Source organism: Limulus polyphemus, unplaced genomic scaffold (assembly GCF_000517525.1).
Source record: "Limulus polyphemus unplaced genomic scaffold, Limulus_polyphemus-2.1.2 Scaffold2988, whole genome shotgun sequence".
Taxonomy (NCBI): domain Eukaryota; kingdom Metazoa; phylum Arthropoda; class Merostomata; order Xiphosura; family Limulidae; genus Limulus; species Limulus polyphemus.
The window spans coordinates 21,677-48,932 of record NW_013668598.1 but is presented as its reverse complement, the minus strand read 5'-3'; the positions used below and the strand labels follow the sequence as shown (position 1 = coordinate 48,932).

Here is a 27,256-nt window from a genome sequence, read left to right as displayed (position 1 = left end):
TATCATGAACGAAAAAAAAAACAAAAGAAAAAACGGAAGTACTTCCTTATAATAAACTATATGCAAAACAAGATACATATAAAACAGCTAAAGAGTTATCTTGAATAGGGGAAGGCCAGATCCAAAATATAAGACACGTAAATATTTGAAATAAATCATGTTTGTGTGTGACAAAATAACGTATCTTATTTTAGAACGTTAAGTAAAGTTACACTAAAAAGTTAAACAATAGCTTATGTTTGAGAAACAAAGTTAATTTTGATGGGGGAGGGGTAATTGTATGAAATTATCTTATGTATTTTACACACACACACAAAAAACGTAAACAATAAAAAGCCTGAAGTGAAACCTGTTCTTGTATACTATATACTAATTACAGCTAATCCCGTTTGACATTTTGTTTACGTGGAGTGGATGATAAATAAGAACAGTTTGGAGTGGATGTTATCTTGTTTACCGCACCCACTGGCGAGAGAACTGGCGATAAGGAACAGCCGGGATTTACATTCTGTTATTTCAGCTAAAGGATGTACATGTATACTTCCGGTCTGGTCCAATGAAACGTTGAAACATATGACTAATATTAACACTTCGGTGAGATAATCGTTATTTACACTGCCCAGTGTTTACAGGGAACGCAGAGGGAAAAACATGTAATGTTGTTGATGTTTTGGGTTGTTGATGATTGTGAAATTCCAGTCCAAACCGGTACCCTGAATCAAACGAGTCAGTGATTTTCACAAAATATTCACTAAAATACATTGATATTTTTATGTATCTTATCTTCAATGAATAAGCAATCGTTTTGGTAGAAATTTTATATCGAGGTGGCGAATGATTTGCCTTCACAATATCATGAATGCAAGCAATATATATATATGTTAGTTTTCGCTTAGTATACAGGATCATTCCACCTCTGGTGGTGAGATTAATGCGTTCACTTGCGTGTGCTTTTCGTTTCTTGTAAACTTAAATATCCTGTGATAGAAATTAATCAAAGCTTGGGTTAATCTTGAACCCAGATGTCGTGAAACTAAAACCGAACTCCAAGGCCTCTTCTATATGTACAAAAAAAAAAAAACTTGAGGGGTTCTAAATAGTATGATCTAAATACAACTACAATGTAAATACATAGGTAAAACAAGTCAAATACAAAACTTTTTTTTTAGATTACTAACGTCATTTTTCCTTAGTTCATTTAATAGGAACACATTTTTAGCTAAATCATCACCAGTTTAAGGTTTACCTTCATCGAGAGCTAAAGACGAATAATTAAAATATGTTACTAGAGATACCAATACGTATCAAAATATAAGTTAAACTTATGAAAAATTATTTTTACGTAATGATTTTCCACTTTCGAGATTAGATCATTGATATACCTATAAATAAAAAGAACACTTATGATTTTCAGTGTCGATTTAATATTTCAGCAAGTGCAATTAGCAACTGCAAAACTTTTAAGAATTTCTCCTTGTTCGATTTAACTGATACACAGAAGATAGTTTATTCAAATAAAAAAAACAAAACTGAAAATATTTTTATTCGGATTTAAGCATGTTATAGCATCTTTTTTACATACGTATTTCATTTCGGACTTTTAAAACTTGTAACAGAAGTTTCTGGCTTCGTGGATATCAACTAGTAGACAAACTTGTATTGTCAGAATTTGACTTTATTTACAATGCCGAGTGGTAACTGAAAAAGATTCATACTTCGCTCAGTTTATTTAGCTGGTTTAAAGCTAAATATATGTTGTAACGTCACTGAAATTGACATCTTAATTGTCAATCAAAATCATTGTTATTTTACTTCAGCTGATCACACACACTGACGAAGGTTGTCTAGTAACTTCAAGCATTAAGCTCGTACTGGAATCAATTCATTTCAGCCACGATAACACAGGAAACGTGCCGTCACTGCGCAGGTCACTGTACTGCTATGTCCACATTAACTAGAACTCTAACCTAGCCTCGTTCCACTTTCACAGTCTTAGTCAAATTCTCATGGAGCTCTTGATGTGTGGTGTCCGTAGAATAACATTCACTATTTATTTATGTACCTTGACAGCGGCACCTGTAAAAATATCCAACAGATGACTGTCTCTTATTGTTTATTACTTTACATAAATGCAAATAGAAGAATCGTTAAACTTTAATACAAGTTGTTAGATCACTCCACGATGCACCTGTTAACAGAAATGATAACTTACTCGTGACTAATAACCACAAAGACAATGTAATATTTGGGATAATGTGAAAGAATTATTGTTTAATCCCCCAGAACAGGTGTCAGTTTTATCTAAAGTGTGGAAAGTAAACAGGTGTTTTTATTTTATCGTGAGCATTGTGCTAGCCGTTTCCTTCATATGTGGTCAAAACATCTACAAAATATTTTTGGTGCATTATTTAAGCAGAGTATTCATGTTGAGTATACTGGAATAGAAAAAAAACTGCTATAAAAAAAACACAAGTGTAGAAGATGACGTTTCGAAAGATTTTCGTCTCTCTGAAGACGAAAACGTAAGACCTTCGAAACGTTGACCTCTACACTTGTGTTTTTTACAACAGGCAGTTGCCTTACATTCAAGTATACTCAACTACAGATCTCGTGAAGCAAGTTGATGTTCCATCTCCAAACTTTGAAATAGTATTCATTATTGACTTTATGTGATATGTAAAAGCATTAGATGATTCCAAAAGCGTGTATATGTCGAGGGCTTATGCAGTAGCTGAGAACGTTCCCAAATAATTAAAAAATTATCATCCAGTTTTTACCACTCTGTCTTTCTGCTTGTGATTACAAAAATGTTATGTATCTGGTTTAGAAATCTCTCTACCTTACAATGTCTTTATAAGCTCTCTACCTTAAATGTAAACTAAATTCGTATATCCAGCTATCTGTGACTACCTGCCTTTCTGTTTATTTGCTCGCTTGCTTTCTTGTAAGCTAAGAACCTTGAAAAAACAAAAACACCTAAAAAAATAGCAACACAATCATACAAAAGTTAATAATAGTGAAAGCTAAAGTGCTCTTCCGAGAACAACCAAAAAAAAAAACCCACTGACAACATATTCTTCCCCCACTGAAAGTAGTGTGAAGAAGTTCTGGTTTAAAAAAAATGACAGAAACAGTTGTTGAACAAATACACTGTTGATCGTTCAGTTCTTTCTCCCCACACCACTTTACTAGGGATATTTGCACAGTCGTTTAGCTCTTTGTCAACAAATATAACAAATGGTTTACTTTGTGCTGTATGAGTAAATTCCTTAAGAGTATAAACAACTAAAGAATATTTTGGTCGAAATAATGTTAGGCATCACAGGAATCAATTCACAAAGTCCATGTTTATAATCCTATATAAGAAAGCGTTATTTAAAAAAAATATTTTTTTCTATAAATTAAATAGAGAAATCATGAAACATTTTTGAAACTTTTCGACAGTAGTTATTGACGATTTATCTCACTTATAACCTGATATTTGGGCACAGCACAACTTTCGACTTTCAATGCCTAGCCCCAACTTTTCAAATCTAACCCCTATTGTTGTTCTCAAAACCCCCACCATCCCCAGAAATCCACTTCTCAAGCCATGCCTGCTATTAACCCCTATTGTTCTCTGAACCCTCGACTTTCAGCGGGCGGTCAGTTTTTGTTGCTCGGAACACGTTTTTCTTTTTATAACTAAACCAATTAATGACTGTAACTTTCAGTACCGCGTTAGTTGCCACAAACATTAGGGCTTAGATGCTTAACTTCGACATTCATTACCCGGTAGTCCAATACCCGGCCGAGGCCGAATACCTGGCTGAGTACCCATGCATCCCTAATATATAAATGATAGTTGAATTCATTCTATACGTTATTATCCGCAGTCTATAGAGATTTGGCATCCATTGGAAGTTTTGATGGATATCAAATCTTTATAGACTGCAGATAATAACGTATAGAATGAATTCAACTATCATTTAATATTATATATATATATATATAGAGAGAGAGAGAGAAGAAATACATTGTGTCTACTAAAAATAATAAGTCATGTTTTAATATTTATTTATTGTACCTGAATTGTAAAGAATTTGAGTTTTCGCTAAACATATTTAATCCTTATTATTGTGAGGGCTATGAGCGGCTTCGTGGTTATTATATCAAGCTGTGGATCAAAGGATCTAAGCGATATGCTGCTGAAAGCAATTTCAGCTGGAGTGCCTTATAAAAGTGACAGTCTATTCTACTGTTTGGTGAGAAGTAGCGGGTTAGGCGGTTGTTGCTAATGGCTGTTTTCCTTTTCTCTCTTTAATAGTTTTACGTTAAAAAACAACTGCCCCCCCCCTCAGTGGCACAACGGTACGTCTGCGGACTGGCACCGCTAGAAACCGGGTTTCGATACCCGTGGTGGGCAAAGCACAGAGAGCCCATTGTGTAGCTTTGTGCTTAATTCCAAACAAACAATCAATCAATACATACAACTTTGCCTGATCTTAGGGATTTCTGATCTGGTCGTTTAGTCCATGATTTTGCAGGTTAAAAATCTCGGAAGAGTTGGGGTGAAGCAGAATTATCAACGTTTCTAGTGAAATTAAGCACAACAGGCTGTGCAGTGTGAGTGCTTACAGAGAAGAAAACATTACAAACGTAGACTTTATTTACTCCTTTAATATTTCTTGTTGTGTGACTGACAGGGACGATGATGATCTTGAAAGGTGCTTATTATACGTCGTCACCAATCAAGTAAAGTGAATATATAGGGGGCGTTGTAAAAAACACTCTACCGTAAAACATATCGTTTGGTTATCAGGTTTTCCTGTGAATATTCTATGTTATTTATCTTACCTGTGATCATATGACTTTTTAACTTTATCAACAGCTCATGAGTCCTAAGCTAATGAATGAGTGTATATTTTCGATAAATTTATCTGAACAACATTCTTTTTTTTTTATAGATGCCTTGACATATTTTAATCAATCTACCTTAACTTTTGTTAAATACATTATCTTAACGAAATATGGGGTGGATATTCATTTGATATCTCAATGGTAATAAAGTTTAAATAATTGGCTTTTATTATTAGATTTCCATTTTAGTTTTCTTTTAAATCTTGACGTTCTTTTTATGATAGCTTTCTTTTTTTTTCTCACGCTCTATAGACGATGTTCGATATTTTATGAACTGATATTTTATAAATTAACTTCTGAATTATTTAAAGTTTATAACGAAGGCTGAAAGCAAAATACGTGTACATACCCACTGCACACGTGAATTTACCTACACATATCAAATCTGATTTTAACAGATTTTACATCAAACAAATGCATAATAGATAGGATCACCCCTGTGATTTTTACCTGCTTCTGTAGCTGAAATAAGTCTTCAATTTCAAAAGCATTCTAGTAAGTGCTTTTAACAGATATAATTAACGTTTTGATTGGTGAACTTCTTGAGTGTTGGATGAAGGAAGAGTTTTAGGTCATAACAACTTTCTGGGTGTTGAATCAAGAAAGAATTTCACGTTAAACAGCCTTTAGGGTGTTGAATTAAAGAATAATTTGTCATTACAACTCCTATAGTGTTGAATTGAGGAAGAATTTCAGGTCATTACGTCTTCAGACACTAAATTACGAGTTTCTCATCAGCTGAAAATATGTCAAGGACAATATAATCTCTACAAAATCTCTTTGAAGATGACTAGAAGACGCCTAAATTGTCAAAAGTCGTAAAGTTGTTTGAAGTGTAACATGAGCACTTATAGACACATTTAACTTTAAGAGTGTAATGTTATGATTCATACACACAAAGTCAGATAATGTAGAGTGTGAGTTATCTATCTCCATACTTATTAAGTTAGCTAATTTTGGACTGTGATACAAGCATCTATAGACACAGAAAGTCAGTTAGTTTTGGTGTGTGATATAAGCATCTATACGCACACACAAAGCTAGTTAACTTTGAAGAGTGATATAAGTATCCAGACTCATGAAGTCAGCTAACTTTAGAGAGTGATATAAGCATATCTATACTCACAATGTCAAATATATTTAGAGAGTGATATAAGCATCTTTATACTCACAATACCAACTAACTTTAGAGAGTGATATAAGCATTTCTATACTCACAATGTCAAATATATTTAGAGAGTGATATAAGCATCTTTATACTTACAATGCCAGCTAATTTTATAGGATTATATAAGCATCTTTATACTCACAATGCCAGCTAACTTTAGAGAATGATATAATCATTTCTATAGCCACAATGTCAGCTAACTTTAGAGAGTGATATAATCATTTCTATACTCACAATGTCAGCTAACTTTAGAGAGTGATATAAGCATTTCTATACTCACAATGTCAGCTAACTTTAGAGAGTGATCTAAGCATTTCTATACTCACAATACCAGCAAACTTTAGAGAGTGATATACATTTCTATATATCTATAACTTCAGCTAACTTTAGAGAGTGATATAAACTTCTCTATATTTATAAGTTCAGCTAACTTTAGAGAGTGGTATAAGCATCTCTATACTCACAACGTCAGCTAACTTTAGAGAGTGATATAAGCATTTCCATACTCACAATACCAGCTAACTTTAGAGAGTGATATAAACTTCTATATATCTATAACTTCAGCTAACTTTAGAGAGTGATATAAACTTCTATATATCTATAAGTTCAGCTAACTTTAGAAAGGGATATAAACTTCTATATATTCATAAGTTCAGCTAACTTTAGAGTGATATAAACTTCAATATATTTATAACTTAAGCTAACTTTAGAGAGTGGTATAAGCATCTCTATACTCACAACGTCAGCTACTTTGAGGCTCATAAGCCGCTGAGTCAATCAGTATTATTACAAAAATCTGTGCTCACTTTAATAACAATTTCCACTTTTTTAAGTATATAAAATATTCTACGATCATATCTTTAACTTACAAAGTGAATTAGTTAAAAATAACAAAGAGGGAGAGAAAAACAAACCAGAAATGAATCATTAACACCATAATAAAAGTTATCGCAGCCTGGTGAAAGTAATTAGACTAATAGCTAAGCCTAACGTTGATACTTCTACATTTGTATAAATATATGCTCCAATTCAGTTCATTGAGCGGACTGTTAAGTAAAGCACCCAAGACGATGATTGGCTTCAATTATCGCCCTAATTTGTTTGGCTACTTAATGAACCTCTTGAGTGTGCTTGGAATTAATAAATGTTTAGAATGTACAAGCCATAAAAGCAGAAAGAAATTAATGATTTTGTATGAACGGTTGTAGCCTTTGACCATAAATACAGCGTGATGGCTATACCAAAAACGTGACTAGACGGCATGCCAAGGAGCTGTCCTAGTAAGAATAGCTACAGTTGCCTGGCGTAAGCATTATTCACATGGTATAAGATCACGGCGCTTAATATTGTTACATATGCTTACAGCTATTACTTACAACAGCTTTGACGCATAATTTTCAAAACCGTTGAAACAAAATATTAGTATTTTATCGCAACTTGGGGCCATTTTCCGGCCTTTTCCTCTCAGCACCCCATACATGAACAGTTAGTATCATATATTGACCAGATTAATTAACAAATTTTCCCCAATAAAGAACAGCGAATAGGAACTGGAGAAGACCTGGTAGGTCATTGTCACTGTTAGTTAATTAGTTCCGTTTCTTGAACCATTTTCCGGCCTTTTCCTCTCAGCACCCCATACATGAACAGTTAGTATCACATATTGACTAGATTAATTAACAAATTTTCCCCAATAAAGAACAGCGAATAGGAACTGGAGAAGACCTGGTAGGTCGTTGTCACTGTTAGTTAATTAGTTTCGTTTCATCACCTATGTAAGAGCCCTCCAGTGGCACAACGGTATCTGTAGTTTGGCAGAGAACAGATAAGTAACAACAACGTAACGTGTAAAGATGCTTTATATGATTCACTGTAGCTTATAATAGTATGTAATACTGCGTCTATTTAATCTGCAAAGAATATTCCAACAGGATATTTAAGTATAAAAAACAAAACGAAATTTCGTTAACTTACCAACCTCAAGACGCAGCACGAGGGCAAAAGACGATTCGTCGGAACATAAGAGTGAAATGTAAACAGGTAACGATTTAAAAAATGAGAAAGATGTTAGAACGTATCTAATTCGTGTTACAAGTTCTTTATTTTCATAGGAATTGAACCTAACGTTGTTTATGGACAACCATTTTTTTAATAACAAAGATGAGTAAAAATAAATCTCAACTTTTTACGATCACAAATAAATAAACGGAGAAAAACACCAATCACCTGTGACTAACAGGGTTTGAACTAGCCAATTACCTGCTTTTTGTCTAGCAGGGTTTGGATTAGCCAATCACCTGTTTCTTGATTAGCAGGGTTTGAACTAGCCAATCACCTGCTTTTGACTAGCAATGTTTGGACTAGCCAATCACCTGCTTTTGACTAGCAGGGTTTGGACTAGCCAATCACCTGCTTCTTGATTAGCAGGGTTTGAACTAGCCAATCACTTGCTTTTTTTACTAGCATGGTTTGGACAAGCCAATCACATTCTTGATATTAATATTGTTTGGAAGGGAAATAAATGTTTATATAAATATTATATGAAGAGTTTAATTGCACATTAACCATAAAGAAATGAACATTACAGCATTGATTTTTTACAAAACCACGATATAAACATTTTTACAACAAGGAACCATTTAACTGCTCAAAGCTATATAATACATACATAATCCTAATGTTAAAAACTGTAAGAACAAAGGAAACGGTTAGACTCCACGTTAGATAAATGTTTCAATTTTTATGAATGCACTGGCCTGCTTAAAAAGTATCCAGACGTATAGTGATGGAAAGTGGTATGACGTATCTGGTGTTGTTCTGACAAGCATGGTCTAAAATACGTTCCGATAGTCCATAGAAGGTTGTCCTAGTATGATGTCACTGGTGCTGTTATAACAAGCATAATCTAAACTAAGTTCCGATAGTCCATAGAAGGTTGTCCTAGTATGGTGTGATTGGTACTGTTCTTACAAGCATGGTCTAAACTAAGTTCCGATAGTCCATAGAAGGTTGTCCTAGTATGACGTGATTGGTGCTATAACAAGCATGGTCTAAACTAAGTTCCAATAGTAGGTTGTCTTAGTATGGTGTGATTGGTACTGTTCTTACAAGCATGATCTAAACTAAGTTCCGATAGTCCATAGAAGGTTGGCCTAGTATGATGTGATTGGTACTGTTCTTACAAGCATGGTCTAAACTAATTTCCGATAGTCCATAGAAGGTTGTCCTAGTATGATGTGATTGGTGCTATAACAAGCATGGTCTAAACTAAGTTCCGATAGTCCATAGAAGGTTGTCTTAGTATGATGTGATTGGTGCTATAACAAGCATGGTCTAAACTAAGTTCCGATAGTCCATAAAAGGTTGTCCTAGTATGGTGTGATTGGTACTGTTCTTTCAAGCATGGTCTAAAATACGTTCCGATAGTCCATAGAATGTTGTCCTAGTATGATGTGATTGGTGCTATAACAAGCATGGTCTAAACTAAGTTCCGATAGTCCATAAAAGGTTGTCCTAGTATGATGTGATTGGTACTGTTCTTACAAGCATGGTCTAAACTAAGTTCCGATAGTCCATAAAAGGTTGTACTAGTATGGTGTGATTGGTACTGTTCTTACAAGCATGGTCTAAACTAAGTTCCAATAGAAGGTTGTCTTAGTATGATGTAACTGGTGCTGTTATAACAAGCATGCTCTAAACTAAGTTGAGATATATGTCTTGTTCAACTTGCTTCCTTTGTTTGAAGATTTCGGACACTTAATCATTCTTGGTGGTCTAGAACACGTACGTTAAGGTTTGGGGTCTTGGTGGATAATTCAAGGTCGCTAGCATGATTAATATAAAATCAGGTGTGAGTAGTATATATAGGTTCTTTGTGGAAGATATTATTGGGCTGTTAGACTAACACATTGGTCTACTGACGAAACGTCTCCAGTATTCACCTTGATCCCTAGATAGCCAGAGGGATGGTAAAGAATAGACATACTTAGGCAGATTCCATATCCAATGCGTAAGATACAGTCTATACAATAGTAGCCACGCCACAATATTTTCTAAGTGATACAACACAGTCATGGTTAAATTATTCATCTGCTTGCCCCTTGATTCATATTCAGCTAACACTTTGAAACTTGGTGCTGTGGCTCTGATTGCTCCACAAAATTTTAAATAACTTTGATAACAAGAAACCTTAACCAACCTTAAAGAGAATAACCTAATAATGTTTGCCTTATTCACCATTTCAGACTTCAAGAAAAAAAAAAGAAATAAAAAGAGAGACTGACTTGATAATGGTTCTTTTTTCTTCTGTTCTTCTTGATAATTACTCAAGTTTAATAACTTTACAGAGTTCCCTATCAGCATCCATATAAGTTTAGTGATCATTGAGTTTGATTTTTTGTTGGGGGGGGGGTAATTTCACTTTGCTTGTTTTATTTATTTCTTAATATTTTTTAGTAATTTTACTGTTTTTCTCCTGTGGCAAAGGGGCATGTCCGCAGAATTAAAAAGCTATAAACCGGGTTTCGATACCCGTGGTCCGGCAGAACACAGATAGCCCTTTGTGTAGGTTTGTGCTTAATTACAGACTGGGTTCCTCGTCATCGAATACAAACTGTTTTTTTTTTTTGGTTTGCTGTCATGAGAAAAGGTGTTGTGAATTTGACTTTATCTCTTCTTTCTATCTAAGGGCTGGCATGGTCTAGTGGTTAGGGCAATTTACTGTCAATCTGCGGGTCACGGGCTCGAATCCCATCACCGAACATGCTTGCTCATTCAGCCGTGGGGGCGTTATAATTTGACGGTCAATCCCAATATTCGTTGGTAAAAGAGTAGCTCAAGAGTTGGCAGTGGGTGGTGTTGACTAGTTGCCTTCCCTCTAGTCTATCATTTCAAAATTAGGGACAGCCATCGAGCAGCTTTGCAAAAATTCAACGAAAAAACAAACAAACAAAATATCTCTACTTTCCGAATCCTTGAATCTCTTGTTATCTGTAGGACTTATTTTGACATATTCTTTTTCTTAGCCAGGAAAACCAAAACAGATGTATGTCTTATGTTCCAAGCATTGTTACTACTGTATATTTTGACCTTCAACTTTCAGTAGTCTGTATTCACTCCTTTCTCAAAATCACGTCATTCATAACGTTTTGGCTTTCTTCCCACTACTGAACTGGTTTGTCTCTGTGTTAATATGTGTTAAGTTCTTTTGCAGAGCATGTCTCGTGTTCAAGGTATGTTTGGACTAGTTTGGCAGGTTAGTGCATACCTCAAAATAAATAGATAGATAGATATATTGATAGATATAAAGATAAACTGATAAATTCACGCGATAAAGGATATCATTTTAGGACAGTTTTTATGCACTAGGAGGTTGTTGATGTTTTCCATAACTTTTAATCCAATGTAATAAATATGTTTCACAAATCAGCAGCCTTCTGTATCACCTTTGGCCTTGCATGACTTGGTAGTTAAAATACTCTACTAGCAGTCTTTGGATGACAGGTTCGAATCCCAACAACAAACCTGCCTGCCCTTTCAGTCGTATTGGGACGTTATAATGTGACGGTCAATCCCACTTTTCGTTGGTAAAGTGTAATCCAAGAGTTGCCTATAGATGGCGTTGACTAGTTCTCTTCCGTCTAGTCTATCATTTCAAAATTAGGGACGGGTAGAGTAGCTTTGCACGAAACTTCACAAACAAATCAACACTAATTTAAGGGCTAATTAAATGACACAATGCACTGGATTTATATAAATGCAATAATGAGTAAGAAGTATTCAAATGCTACTATGATGTTTTTCCAAACTTGGGGCAGGGTCTAATTTTAGTTTGCACATTTTTTTTATTAAAAAAATAGACAGCTGTAAAACGATCAACAGAATCAAAATATTTATTAAAAACTGCTGTATAAATATATATATATACGTGTATATATTATAAGAGAGCATATGCTATGATGCTAGGCACACCACCGCCACAATTTGGAGCTCTTAAATCGAGTGTTTTCTTTGCATAAAAATTTATCCCAGTTGTCCTATTCGTATAGATATTCAAATGAAGTCTCAGTTTTAACCACTGCAAAGCTCAACACAAACGTTCTTTTCATTAGATGTTTACAGAAATCATTAAAACGATGTACACTGACTAAACACGAGCATTCATCGTTCCCTTTCAAATTGCTGATAACACTGCGCATGCGTTTACGGTGCGCCTAGCAACAAGTACAACCGAAAACATCACTCAGCTAGTGCACACAAAAGCCCAAGTTGAAAGTGAGCTAAAAATACGTGAACAGTGTTTGGAATACGAAAGGCAACACGTGGTATGTGTTCCATGTGTGTACAATTCACATCTGTAAAGAAACAACTTCAACTGCGTGTCAAAATTCTAAATACAGTGCCTATTGAAAACCGGTTTGAAAGTTGTTGTTTTTTTCCCTCGTTAGATCAATCAGATTAGTTAGAAAAACTTAAATTTTAAGTATTACAAAAACAACTACGGAAAATATTTTGTTTACAATATGATATTAAGGTTCATAAAAGACTACCAAGTATTTGTAAAATCGTCATATGATAAATATAATTACATGGGCAGTATTTTGGCCAAACGAGCTTCATTGTAGTCCCGACGAAGGTCATTTGGCCGAAACATAAATTACATAATTATTTCAACCATTTTTGTATCCGAGTGTGATTATTGTCCGTTAAACTAATATACGTAGAGTTATTTGTTTGTTTTTAATTTCGCGCAAAGCTACACGAGGGCTATCTGCGCTAGCCGTCCCGAATTTAGCAGTGAAAGACTAGAGGAAGGCAGTTAGTTCATCACCACCCAACGCCAACTCTTGGGTTACTCTTTTACCAACAAATAGTGGGATTGACCGTTACCTAATAACGCCCCCCACGGATGAAAGGGCGAGCATGTTTGGTGTGACGGGGATTCGAGCCCGCGACCCTCAGATTGCGAATCAAGCGTCCTAACCACCTGGCCATGCTGAGCCCACTCAGTTAAAACTGAGTAAAGTTATACTGAATCTTTGCATGACAACAAAGAAATTTAGGAGCAGATATACAGCTAAATATAGAATTATTAGGGACTGTCAGTTATTGAATTGAGTATCTGCGTAGGAAATATTTATAACAATGTTTTAATATTACTTATTTTTTTCCAAAGCAACACCTAAATATTTAAAGATAAAGTATCACATACTGAGTTTGTACAGAATATAGATTATACAGTTAGAATTGAATATGGAATTTTTAAAACTTGAACGGCACCTGATGTACACGCGGTCAGAGACCACCAAGGTTTAGGTATTGTTGTCTGTAATTTTGAACTACTGGTTAGAGCAGCATCTGCCGCCAAAAGGGCTTTGTCCGGCTGTTTAAATTGAATAATGGGGGTGATTGTCTCTTATTTAGCGCATATCAGTGAAGGTTCGGAGCGTGTTTGGAGGCATCACGTTTCGAATCCCGGACCCTTCAATCCACAGTGTGGCACTTAACTACTAGGCTAAAACCGGCTGTAAATCAGCAAAGGATATATTAACTATATTGCCTTGTATTGATATACACATTTCAGCCAAGATGTTTGGTTGTCGTTTTACTTCCCCAGTTTCCATAAACGCCTATATATTTTTACTATTTATACCGGGACTTTGAACAAATCAAACTTTAGCTGTGAGTATTCCATTAGCCTTTTTTTATCTCTACCTGGTGTCGATTGCACATACTTGCTTCATAATTGGAATCACTGTCTTGCTGAAAGATGAATCCCAATCCAAGAACTTGTTTCTGATAGAATGACGATACAGATAAGAAATCGCTTGTACCAGTCAGTAGTTAGAGTACCATCAATATTTTGTAGGTTCCAACATCATTAGCTGAGATGAATCTTCACACTTGCATTTGTCTCTCAGCATGCTGCCCTGTCGACGTTGTACAATGGTCAAGATTCCGTTCTCCTCTTTACCATCTAAGAAACTGTAGTTAATTAATTCCAAATTTGAATTTAGATTCAACGAGTACCTACCTCTTCGAGTTTTGAACATTTCATGGTTTGTTGTCCAATTCTTACTTCAGAAACGATTTTGGATTATCTATTGAAACCACTTCTTGCTAACATGCATCTTATTGTTTTATTGTATTTTTATTGTTTTAACATTCACGCCTGTTCTTACAGCTAGGTCATTCGCAATATTTTTACTGGATTATCGTGTATCAATAAAAAGCGCACCCTGAGTTGTTAAACAACATTTTAAAAGAGTTCTGGCTTTCTATCTCGTTCACTTCTCTTATAAACAGAATTAGTTTCACATACTCTATTCAGAATTTCCATACGGCTCCCACTGAAAGATGAAATTTTGCCAAACTCTGTTGCACCAAGTAGTCTACACCAGCCAAAACTTTTCATTCTACTTGTGTGTATGATGGCGTTTATCTCCTGGGAGCAATAACTGCATTCATCACAATACTACTGAGAACAGTACGACTGCTTATACTTCGATAAGCATTATGGTGTGACACTGTCTAACTGATTGAATAACGACTAATCACATTGAAGCTATCAACATGTGAGTGTACTCTGGTACAGTTCATTCCCTTACAATACAGTGATTTTGGGGCCTCACTACGTTGTTTTAGTCCATGTTGCTGCGTCTGTTCATGTTTTATCTAGCGACCTTTATCACGCACCTTGAAAATACTCCTACAGCATAGTTTCATTGCTGAAGGCTCTTTCGTGAGGATTTCAGTCTAAAGCACACCTCTCCTCCCTGAATGTTTTCCATAGTTCATCTAGTATACGAGAAGAATGGGTTCTAGCGACTGTTTCAGCAGCTGATCACACAGAAATCCATAGGCATTGCCTCCGGCGACTTGACCTGTCCTTGTATGGAATAGCATGAATATTTGTTTCATTCTCCAGTAGCTTGAAGTATGCCACAGATGGACGATATTTTGAGGAAGCAACTTGTGCACACGTGACTTTGTTGGTTTTCCAGGTAGATATCCTTTTTGAATATGTTGCATACTGTTGCCTAGGGCACATGAACGGCTTTTACCACTAACCATGTGTTCGTCGATTCTCACCTGTTACAAGAAGACCTACTGCTTACGATGGTTGAAGTACAACTTTTTGCAAGTCTCTTTCTAGTGGTCCTGGTGCCCCAAGTTGAATATGGATAAAGTACATGTATGATTTAAGAAAAAGTATTTCTAAATTGAATGCGCGAAAACACATATTGGTTAAAAATTATGGTGCTTACATTGACCTCCAAGTTTAGGTGTCTCTAAGAGAGGAAATACAGCCATGGCAATCTAATTGTGCATTAAATTATACTATACCGTTGAATTTGTATTTAGGAGTAGTATATTATTATTTTTCAGAGAAAGGTACTAAAATTATCAAGTTAAAAATGTGGGCCAGATTTCCCAAAAGCCGCGATTGTGGTGAACTTTTAGTTGGATTTTCAGTGCCACGAACACCTAAAATAATTAACGTATCCTGAAGGGCATTGTAAAGACTGATGTCAGCAATGATGTTGAAAAATAAAACAACAACTAGTATAATAGTGGTCAAAAAACTACGATCATGACAGACAACCATTAACGTGTGTATTGAGACAAAAATAAAAGGTGCACAATACTTAACAATACAGCAACTAATCTTTGTCAAAACAACTCTAGAAGATCAGTACAAGACAGCCTATTATGTTAGATCTGCTATTCAGAAGCCTCTAGTTACCAACCCCCCCCCCCAAAAAAAAATCGAAAGTCCGAGTGAGACGGTGCAAAGAACATAAAGATTGGACTAAAGATCGCGAATCACCCTTTGCACTCTTTCCATAAAATTGCCGTGTTTATGTGTAGTGAAACCAAAAAATGCTTACAACCTTGAATGTCTTGTGCCATCAATTAATCCTGGTGTAGGCTCGGTGAGGATATGAACAGCTTTTTGTTGGGATAGTTTAGAAACAATGATCTCATTTGAAGGTAAAGTTACAGAAGATGATTTCTGAAACTTTATTACAGACTAGTTTCACTATATGATCAACACTGTATTTTCAAACAGACCAACAAGTCATACTTCTGAAAACGTTAAAAAATGGGCTAAGAATACATGAGGAAGAGTATGGGTTCCTAGCTTGGCCACCACAATCACCATCTTTAAGTATGATCGAGCTTCTTTGGCTAGTTTTTGAAACCAGTCTTCAGAGCAGATGTCCACCACAAACCAACACCATGTCAACAGTTAGGAGAAGCTTTGACCGACGAATGTTAAAAAAAAATCATTGCCTGATAGGTAACACATTGTTTAACCAATTTCATTTCGTGTTAATACTGTATTATCTCCCCGTAGAGGACCAACACCGTGTTAATATATAAAATTTAGAAATTAAGAGGTCTTCCCATTATTTTGTCCAACCCCTTTATTTACGTTATTCCTTTACAAGTAATTGATTAAGTTGTTGCTAAGCGCAAAGTTAAACAATGGGTTATCTGTGCTGTGCCCACCACGGTTATCGAAACCCGATTTTGAGCGTCATAAGCCTGCAGACTTGCCGCTTAACCATTGGAGGAGGGGGGCATTATATGTAAAAAACACAGCCAGGCCCGGCATGGCCAGGTGGTTACGGCACTCGACTCGCAATCTGAGGGTCGCGGGTTCGAATCCCCGTCACACCAAACATGCTCACCCTTTCAGCCGTGGGGGCGTTATAATGTGACGGTCAATCCCACTATTCGTTGGTAAAAGAGTAGCCCAAGTGTTGGCGGTGGGTGGTGATGACTAAGTGCCTTCCATCTAGTCTTACACTGCTAAATTAGGGACGGCTAGCGCAGATAGCCCTCGTGTAGTTTTGCGCAAAATTTAAAAACAAACAAAACACAGTGTTCTTTTTCGGTTTACTATCAGCGAAGAGAAAGGTGTATTATTACCATATTGAGTCTTTGTGGAGAACATTAGAATACAAGACAGACCATAGTTATACTGTATCAGTAAGAGGTTCACAGGGTTAAAGACAGAGTATTATTAGATTAAGTGCGCATAGAATACACTTACATAGTTAAATGGCAATATCCAACAAAGGATGTCCGTTTTAGCAGCCTGTGAGAACGCCCCAAGTGTATATGTATTATATTACATATCACTCAGTTATCATCCCTCAGCAACTCTATACATAGGCACGCAATGTATGCGTGTATTGTATGCATGGTTATTATTTATACATTATTGCATTAATTAGTATCTGAGTTTGTCTGCACGTAGTCGTTGAATAAGATGCACACACACACACACACTATAGATAGCCCTTCAACACATCCATTTGTGTGCGTCACTGATGTACTTCCGGTAGTTACTGCGTTTGTTCGACTTTAGACACAGTAAAAAAATGAAGTTTATTCTAGCGAATATTTGGCGGTTAAACCAGTTTCTATTTTCATTGGAATGTACGGGCTGTTTAGCAAATACGTTATATTTTTTATCATTCTGACCTTGAAAACCATCAATTCTGTATACCCTCGTGTAATCCTAACAAACTTCCATGACGTCATCAGTCGTTTTCCGAAACGTGATCCATAATGATGATAGAAAAGTTGAGAAATAAGTTTGCTTTATAAAAACATTTTATTATAAAAAATGAGTTTTACTTATGATGAAGTTACTTAGAGTTTTCGTATTCTGTTGTTATAGTTATAAAATATTGAGTAAATGTCATAGTGACATTGGAGCAATATGAGGTCTACTTAGCCCTATGTTGAGAAAGTTTCCTTTACGATAACTCGTGTTTAAATTAACATACAAATATTATTGAAACTCTAAACATGACCCATAGCTATAAATATGATAGAGTTTTATCATACTTTTAAAAGTCTGTGTGGTTGTAGTCTTACTTTCAGACATAGTTTATTTCAACACGTATCCCCCTTCCCCCAGCGGCTCAGCGGTAAATCTGCAGGTATACGACACCAAAGGTCAGGTTTCGATACCTGTCGTGAGTAGAGTACAGATAGCCCATTGTCTAGCTTTGCACTTAACAACAATTAAACTGAAATTCTCTCTCTGTACCCTTTGCAAACTATTTGACGTTTGTTAACAACTGATCCGGCTTTCCTCTGTGCGACCTTTACAAACTATTTCACTTCTCTTAACAGCTGATCCGGCTTTCCTCTGTGCACCTCTTAGAAACTGTTTCACTTCTCTAAACAGTCGAGCCGACTTTCCTCTGTGCACCCTTTACAAACTATTTGACTTCTCTTAACAGCCGATCCGGCTTTCCTCTGTGTACCCTTTACAAACTATTTGACTTCTCTTAACAGCCGATCCGGCTTTCTTCTGTGCACCCTTTACAAACTATTTCACTTCTCTAAACAGTCGGTCCGACTTTCTTCTGTGCACCCTTTACAAACTATTTGACTTCTCTTAACAGCCGATCCGGCTTTCCTCTGTGCACCCTTTACAAACTATTTGACTTCTCTTAACAGCCGATCCGGCTTTCCTCTGTGCACCCTTTACAAACTATTTGACTTCTCTTAACAGCCGATCCGGCTTTCCTCTGTGCACCCTTTACAAACTATTTCACTTCTCTTAACAGCCGATCCGGCTTTCCTCTGTGCACCCTTTACAAACTATTTGACTTCTCTTAACAGCTGATCCGGCTTCCCTCTGTGCACTCTTTGAATATATATTTCTTAATGTATTTTTCAATCTATTACTGAACCTCTTTTGAAAGAGCTCTCTCAATCTGAGGCGAAATGATCCTTTTTTTTTCTAATATAAAACGCCAGTCATTCTCGTTGTAACCCGATGGTCATTTTCTTCTACGTAACACGAAGACAAATTAAACCCTCAGTTGCGTGAATTAAACCTAAATATATCTAAATACTGACGTACTATTGAAACCCTGAATTGTTCGGAAATTAATGCAAACTTATGTAAAGTTGTATACAAGGTTCGTTCAAAGCTCATTTCTTCATTAATGTTAATCTAAAAATATAGTTTTTTTTATTACTTCCGTATACAACTTTATAGATAAGGAAATTATAGGTGAATAACCTTCGTTTTCCTGTACCTCTGTTAAAACCAGCAATTACTCCCAGTCTCCATATACAGGTCATGGCCTGCATCTGTTAATCAGTTTTTAGAGACCAGCTCCACCAGATGTCGCTACCATTCCCATCTTATTCCTGCTCTAACAGTGACCTAGATACAGTATTTTCACTGCACCTTCTCTTAATGTTACTGCAATAAAGTGTGAGATGCTTATTAATATCTTTATAGCTACGATGTAAAGTCGTGCAAGAGTTACAAACATAATATTCTTACTCGCTTTAACATAAGTAAATTTTGGCATTTTGATAAAATAAATGTTAAAGTGTTTATGTCGATTCACTTTGAGTGAATAAATTCTTAAATTCTTTATATGTGACTTATTTTGTTATTAAGCAAAAAACTACACAATGGGCTATTTGTGCCCTTCTCACCACGGGTATCGAAACCCGAGTTTGAGCGTTATAAGCCTTCGGACTTACCGATGAGCCATTGGGGGAGGGTATTATATATAGAAAAGTGTTGTTTTTCAGAACTTGTAATTATACTAGAGGGATTTAAATATTTTGGCAATAAAGTTAGAGAAAAAACTATCTTTACTACATAACAAAATTAGCCCTGCTGTCGCAAGTGTGAAACGTTGACTAAAATATAAAGGTTTTTATTATTATTATTATCTAAAGAGTAAAGATAGTTTTTCTGCAAGTTTATATGGAAAAGTGGTCTATGTGTACACTGAACTGGTTTTTAAATCACGTAAAGTTAGAACAAATACCGAGCCTCCCACCCCACCCAGTGGGAGACAGTGGTAAGTTTACGGACACAGCAGATGGCCAGATGTGGCTTTGCTCTGAAAACATTCAAATACCGAAAATTACAATTCCGTATATACGTTCTTAAAAATCGCTTTCTATGTGTTTTTAAGATTTATTAATAAAAAAACAAACAAATACAGCTTGAGAGGAAATGCTCAGTTAGTTAATTCTAAATTATCAAAATATCAATAACCGGAATACTGTCCGTAGATCAGAAATACATTTCTTCGGACCAGCTGAATTTCCATCTACATTTTACTCAGACCATGTGGTCCAACAAATGTTGAGTTACCTGTTTGTTTTCAGGATTCAATTTCAATGTGTTTATCCAATAGTTTTCTGGCTTTTGTTTTCTTCATCTATATATATATACCACATAATTCGAGATTACTAAGTTTTTAGTAAACGGCTCATGATTCGCATGAAACACAATAAAAACAAGTTGTTCAGAAACGTAACGTTAGGTGGGGTATAAGCGTGTTTCTTTACCCGCGTGAAAATAGCCTCTTCGACATCAGAAGAACGTTAACAATAAACAAGGCGTCTGTCACTTGGCAACGGTGCAAGTATTTTTTTTCTTTCTTGATTCTTGTGGAAAAAGATAGACGGCCTGTGAAAAAAATCTTAATATTTCTTTCTTTGCTGTTTTGAATTTTAATTTATGAAGAGTTGCCATTTTGAATAATTTTTCTTAGAATAAAATGTTATGTAGATATATATATATATTTAATACAAAACTCAGTCACTAGCATTTTTTTTTCAAATATGATTTCAAACATTAGAAATTTATTTAATACATTCAACAGCTATATATTGTTTACGAATACCACGAGTAGAGGTAACTCGTTAAAGATAATGGTTCTATTTTTACGGAATGCTTCCTTTGTCCCCCCCACTTTCAAATAAAACAAAAACTTTCATCGAATCTTGACAACGTCTTTTTAATTTTATACAACATTCGGCAAATAGAGGAAGACGAAAGAATTAAGGCACTTCTTTAAAATATCTTCACTAAATCTTGTGCGAATTAAAACATTAAGGCTTGAAGTTGAAGGAAACTCTGACGATTTCATTATTTTTGTCTTACGTTACCAAAATAACTTACTCTTCATCACATACGCTATTTCATTGTCAATATTAATGAATCTTAAATGACTGCCCAAGGCATATTTTAAAAAATAAATAAGTTACTTAAATACATGAATTCTAAGACGTACCCTAAGGCTTAAACCTACTGCACAAAAACACTGATTTAAGCTTAACTAGAATAATATTCAAACTACAGTGTCGGAACATTTTCGAATGACAGCATCTTATATTAAAATTAAGACAAATTTCATCGTACTTTTGATATCTATATCTATTAATACTTAAAAAATAGGGTATAGGAAATAATGACATTTAAACATTATATTGAATAATCGTGACAATCAAAATGGTTTTACCACCCACGTCGGTGAATGCCCTGTGACATAATAAAGTTACATGGTGAAAACCATTAAGAGCGGCTACAGTACAAACGCTTTACAAATAAATATATACTGGTATAATTAGGTTTTGTGCAAAATGTAAAACTTAGCATCATAAGCAGCCTAAATTAATAACACATACAAAAATCATAACTTAATACTAATTATTATGATACAAATGTCACGTACATCTATTGACGTTGGTTGGTCCCAGACATTGAGCACATTTATTATCATTATTTTATAACACAAACTGAAATGACAGAAGCTTAGTCCGAATCGAAAACAGACAACTTGCTGAAGATAGGCAACCGGGGAAGATTGTGATTGATATCAAAAGCAGAGCTCAGATTGTCCAATTCGGAATTCAACGAATTTGCCGGGGATGGTGGGGCATGGACAGGTGAATACAAAGGATCAGAGCATACGGGATTTTCTCCTGCCATATCACCACCCAAGGTGCTTATGATGAAAGGATTAAGGCTTGGCTGGGAACCACCGAACGTTGACAGACAAGGTTGCTGTTTCACAGGAGACATCAGAAGAGCAAAATCCTGACAGAAAGGAAAAGATGCAGAACGGTGTGTAGAACCTGGGGCGTGGTGCGTTGAAAAGAATGTCCCAAAATTATCATCTGGAAAAAAACTGTTCAGTGATGTTGGGCTGGCACTGAGACTGGAGGGTGGAGACATTTCTCCGGTGGACCCCAAGCTAAAGCTACCCAGAGAAAGAGTCTTGGGTCGGCTAGCACCAAGACCTGCTCTCGGCTGTTCTGATGGACCTTCGGGGTATTGTAGAGGGTTCAAACCAGCGTGAAGGTTATTGAGCATATGTTTTCTTAACTCTTCGCTGTTGTGGATGAAATGACATCTTGGTCCATATGGACAAAGACCCGTGGTGTGGAAAGTACGACAAAGCTCAGTTTTATATTTTGGATGTCGAGCTAACGTACGCAATTCCTGAGCGCCGTGAGCAAACTGACATTTATCTCCGTACTTGCACGTTCCATTTTCTTCGAATGGTCGACATAGCTCTGTTTTATAACGACTGGAGTTTGCTTGAGTAGGTTTTGTGGCAGGTTCACTGAAGCTGCGATCGAGCCGTCGGTGTTCCTTCGGACCACAGCTAACGTTGTCTACTGGCGAGCTGATCGGTTGGTGCATTCCGACTCCATTAATAGACTTCTGGAACGTCAATACTGACTTGGATGTTGGTGGGATCACATTAGATGCGGCACTGGCAGAACTTCGCCTGGAACCTGCTACATTGAGAGGCGGCGAAATTAGGGGCCTCCTGTCCAGCGGGAATGACCTTTTGTGCGCTGAAACGTTGTTCTAAAGAGAAAGAGAGAGAGGCTTCGGTTTAAAACTACCTATATACACACGCTAGATTAATTAACTCTTTCTCTATAACATATTTTCCGACATAAATGTATAAAAACCATATAACCCGAGCGCTTTCGAAAGGTGGACTTTTCTTCTTCAAGGGCAAACCGTTTCGAAAGCGCTCAGGTTATAGGTTTTATTCATTTATGTTAAGACTTCTTAAACCTACGTGTTTTTCTAAAATCATGAATTTTTTCCCGACATGTATATGAATACGGGCAACGCCCACCACTTGTTGATAAGTAGTAATTACTTTTAGTAACTTATTCCTATTAAAAACAACTACAAAAATAAGAGTTTTAAATTACAATTTAAACATGGGATTTACTTACTTTAGAAAATGTATCGTTCCACTCACAACATGGAACTAGCGCCGTTGACATTTTAAAGTTACATCGAAATCCTTCTTTCACCTACACCAACCACACTCCGGTTTCGAATAGTCGCTACTCTAGGCGAACAGTCTTTTCTAGACTCACGGGCCAATTATTTTAGAATTACGTAATAGGAAGGCAGAGTGCGCTTTGAAATTGACCAATCAGCATAAGAGCGGGAGACAGCACGTGATTGCAAGAACATGTGAATCACCCACTCGCTTCCAGTTAAAATGTGCACTAGCTGGGCATGGTGGCAAAGTCACGATTTATCATAGGATACTACACTTAGTAATAAATCAGATGATTTAAATAAATAAAAATAAATAATATTTTAATATAATAATTATTCTTAGGTCTTGGTTAGAAAAGAGACATTAAAAAATGCAATTGTTAATTAGGTATTCAATTGAGTTATAACGTTAGATAATTATTTGTTATATGATAAAGTAAATGTGGATAATTATTTTCCATTATTATATTAGGAATTTACGGAAAACATTTTTATTTGGAACACAGACTATTGGAGAAAACGAACTTTCAAGTTTAATATTTCAAACTTTACATTCATAAAGAATTATGTTCAATAAAGTAATAAATATTTTCAGTTTAGATTAGCAAAACCAACAAGTAATACTATATTTCATATATTAGTTGTCAGTATGATGTGCTTTCTTATTAATTCAAAACAATATTATTTAAAATAAACAAGAAAATAACAGTATTATACCAGTGTGTATATATGACATGCTCTTATTAAAGAGGCCCCCTGGTGGCTCAACAGGAAATCTGAAGACTTACAGCGGGTTAAAACGGGTTTTGCTAACCGTGCTGAACACACTATAGATAGTTCATTGAGTAGCTTTGTGTTCATATCTTAGTACATTGGCTTTTCATTAAAAAATGAAAATATATTACCTGGTACGATTACATGTCTGATTTTTCTAACAGTGAACATTTAAATGAAAATGATGTGTTTCAGGGACATAGTTGGCAAGAGGGCATAATTGGTAAGGGTTTTGCTATGGAACGTCTTGCCTTTAATATTATATTATAACGACGTGTGGGGGACACTTGTGTGAAAAGTCTCCAGAGATGTCACCATAACAAAATATTCAAGGCAAGATGTCCGATAGTTTAAGCCTTCATGAAAATAATATGCAACTTATTGAAAAAAATATGTATTTAAATATACCGTTATCAAATGAGAGGGAACTGATAACCCCACGTTCATGCCTGTGTCACTGAGGTTGACGAAATTTTATCCTTCACAGAAACTTTGTAACTTGAACCCCTTTCTTGCGCTTGATGTTTTTGCCGAGGCAACAAGTATCCGGAATGATCATGTGACTGTTTCCCGCCACTTTCTAACTGTGGTGACGCTGGAAATGGAAAAAACGTGAAGACAGACGAGCAGATGGTAACGTTCTTCTTACATATATATATACTGCTTACAAAAGTAGTAGATGTAGTTAGTATTACTAGCTTTATGATATTCTAAGACGAATGTTTCACCTTATTCACATACAAAACATTATAAAGTATGTTTCTTGACCCTTTTAACATAAAATTGTCAAAACATTAATACCGTACAGTTTAGTTACTCTGCAATAATACTCTTCTGTGACTCAAATTTCTTGCGAATGTATATAAAAAAAGACGAAATAAAAGCTACTATTTCTTGAATATATAACTAATACACAGAACCTTTTACGTCACAAGATCTGTTACTTTCAAAGTTTTATATCGTGTCGATGATGATCAGGTTCTCATCTTTTCAACAGTTTCTTTACAGCTGCAGTTTAAGCTCATGTAATTTATATTGAAATACACAACACTTTACCTTTCTCACTTTTACATATTGTAAGCCACATAAAACGCATTGGAATAGCACGCCACGCAGTAGTATTAACGATCTGTCCTATCTTATCACATCATTCGAAGGTCAAACAGGAAGCATTTTTCAGTTTTTATGGTGGCGGCATCTATCGACGCTAACAGCATTTAACATTTATACAATTATTCCTCATACAAGAATTATGAACAGGGTTTTGATAGAATAACCCACTTTCCACAAGTTAATTTACTTGTATCAAAGCAACATAGGCACGGATACAACTGTAACAGCATTAAGTTTAAAACAAATTATTTTCGTGTTATTATTTAAATGATTAGTTTCAAGTAATTATGTCTTCTTTTTTGTTTGTTTAATAGCATATGATCCATCTTATTTCATTAAAGCCGATTACTTTAACATTTCTTTTACTTTTGTTCTACAACCAATTTGAATATATTGACAAGTGTATTGCAACGTCAGCAACATATCTATTTAGATATCGTGTTTATGTTCAAATCGTTATTAATAAAAAATTGTAAAGGCTTTATGAACTGAATCATAGAACACACACAAAACTGTGAATATTAAATACATAAAAAAGTTTATGCTAAAATAATAAATAAGCGAAACTGCTCATTTTCGTAAATTTGGTGTGAAGATGTGCAGCAGCCTGTATTATTTTTTACAAAGCATATATGTTAGTTCCCTGGTGGAACAGTGGTAAGTTCAATCACTTAAAATGCTAAGATCTGGGGCTCGATTCCCCATGGTAGACACAGCAGATAGCTCAATGTGGCTTTACTCTAAAACAAACAAACAAACATACATGTTGTTGGCTTTGCAGCGCGAAGCTACAATATAATTAGTTATCTGCGCTCTGTCCAACCCAGGGAATCGAATCCTGGATTTCAGCATTGTAAGTCCGGAAATGTACTGCTTAGTGCTGATCCACTAGTGGACTGAGAAACAAACTTGAGGAACACATCTGGGTTTTGGGCACGTCCCTCAAGGGGAGCGGGGAGAGTCGGTAGGGAGCGCGCAACTATGACTATGATGGGCGCCCACAGAAATATTTTCAAGGGGAGGGGGCATGTATGTAGGGGGTCAGCTTTTACAATGTAAGTCACCAGATTGAAAGAATATGTTTTATGTGTGCTTAAACGCAAACACAAATTTACAGTTGTAATAACTATTACTAAAAATATTTAGTTTAACTGGGATGTTAAGTTTACATCATGATACGTGCATTTTTTTGTGAAATGTAAGGGGAGCAAATGCCCCTTCCAGCGGGCGCCCATGATGACTATAATAGCATATCAATTATGTTTTAAAGTACAAATTTAAAATTAAAGAATTTTAAAATCTACAGTACAAATATTGCTACTATTAAGTAATATACTGCAACAAGTAACATAGGAAATTTACATGTACAGTATATACACAAATGGGTTATACAGGGTGCGGGAGGGGGAGGAACAAAATGCATGTTTAAAAAGGAGGGCGCCTTAAAAACGTTTTCGCACTACTGGTCTGGTCTATGATTATAAGAAGTATTGTAGATTGTTTGTTTGTTTGTTTCGAGTTAAGCCCAAAGCTACACGAAGGGCTATCTCTGCTCTGCCCACCACGGGTATCGAAACCCGGTTTCTAGCGCTGTAAGTTCACAGACATACCGCTGTGCCACTGGGGGGGGGGTAGTATTGTACAACTAAAGACATATTAAAGAGAACGGTGAATTTCAAAATGTTGGTTTGTAAACCTTAGCTGCGTGTGCAGGCGTGAAATAATGATAAGAAAAATATATTATTATTTTCCAGTTTCTCAAGTAGTTCATAAGCATGATGACATGAGAAGTTGTTATTTGAACCCGTATAGGATACAACCCCTGACTCGAGCATGTAATCTCTGATTCTTGCTGTATGTTGACAGTTCATTAAGTATCAGAAGGTGAGCTGCTTAGATCTGATGGCTTTATCACCTTATCGGTCAAGTCACTCTGTTTTTTTTAAGTTCCTAAACAGTTTAACCACCTCATACAGATATCTTTAAACAAACTTGGCTATTTTTGCACGATAGACTGAATGATAGTTTTAACTCTAACGTGCCCCCATTACTGTCTATGAAATGATATTCTTTGAGATTGTGGAGCCTGGCAACAAACAGTTCATCGACCTTCTCAAATACTAACAATAGTTATCATAATCAAGTTCAAGGTTTCTTTGTCACAAGTTTTGCTGTTGTTTGTTTGTTGTTGTTTT

General features: G+C 35.7%; 1 protein-coding gene and 1 long non-coding RNA gene across 4 annotated transcripts; both read right to left on the bottom strand.

Moving 5' to 3' along the window:
• Positions 1–1,657: 1,657 nt before the first annotated feature.
• On the bottom strand, positions 1,658–14,927 carry LOC111088012. Of its 3 annotated transcripts, none has more exons than XR_002612636.1 (2): positions 14,100–14,927; positions 1,658–2,076 (listed from the first exon to the last, which is right to left on the bottom strand). It is a non-coding gene; the product is annotated as an uncharacterized LOC111088012 (long non-coding RNA). The 3 variants fall into 3 exon arrangements; XR_002612637.1 differs by lacking the exon at positions 14,100–14,927 and adding an exon at positions 6,982–7,052; XR_002612638.1 differs by lacking the exon at positions 14,100–14,927 and adding an exon at positions 6,806–6,919.
• A 5,757-nt stretch (positions 14,928–20,684) lies between these two features.
• Positions 20,685–23,274, bottom strand: LOC106468385 (mRNA decay activator protein ZFP36L1-like). Its single transcript, XM_013928807.2, has 2 exons — positions 23,120–23,274; positions 20,685–22,736 (listed from the first exon to the last, which is right to left on the bottom strand). The coding sequence occupies exons 1-2, from the start codon at positions 23,168–23,170 to the stop codon at positions 21,672–21,674; spliced, it is 1,116 nt and encodes a 371-aa protein (XP_013784261.1). The 5' UTR covers positions 23,171–23,274; the 3' UTR covers positions 20,685–21,671.
• Positions 23,275–27,256: the final 3,982 nt, after the last annotated feature.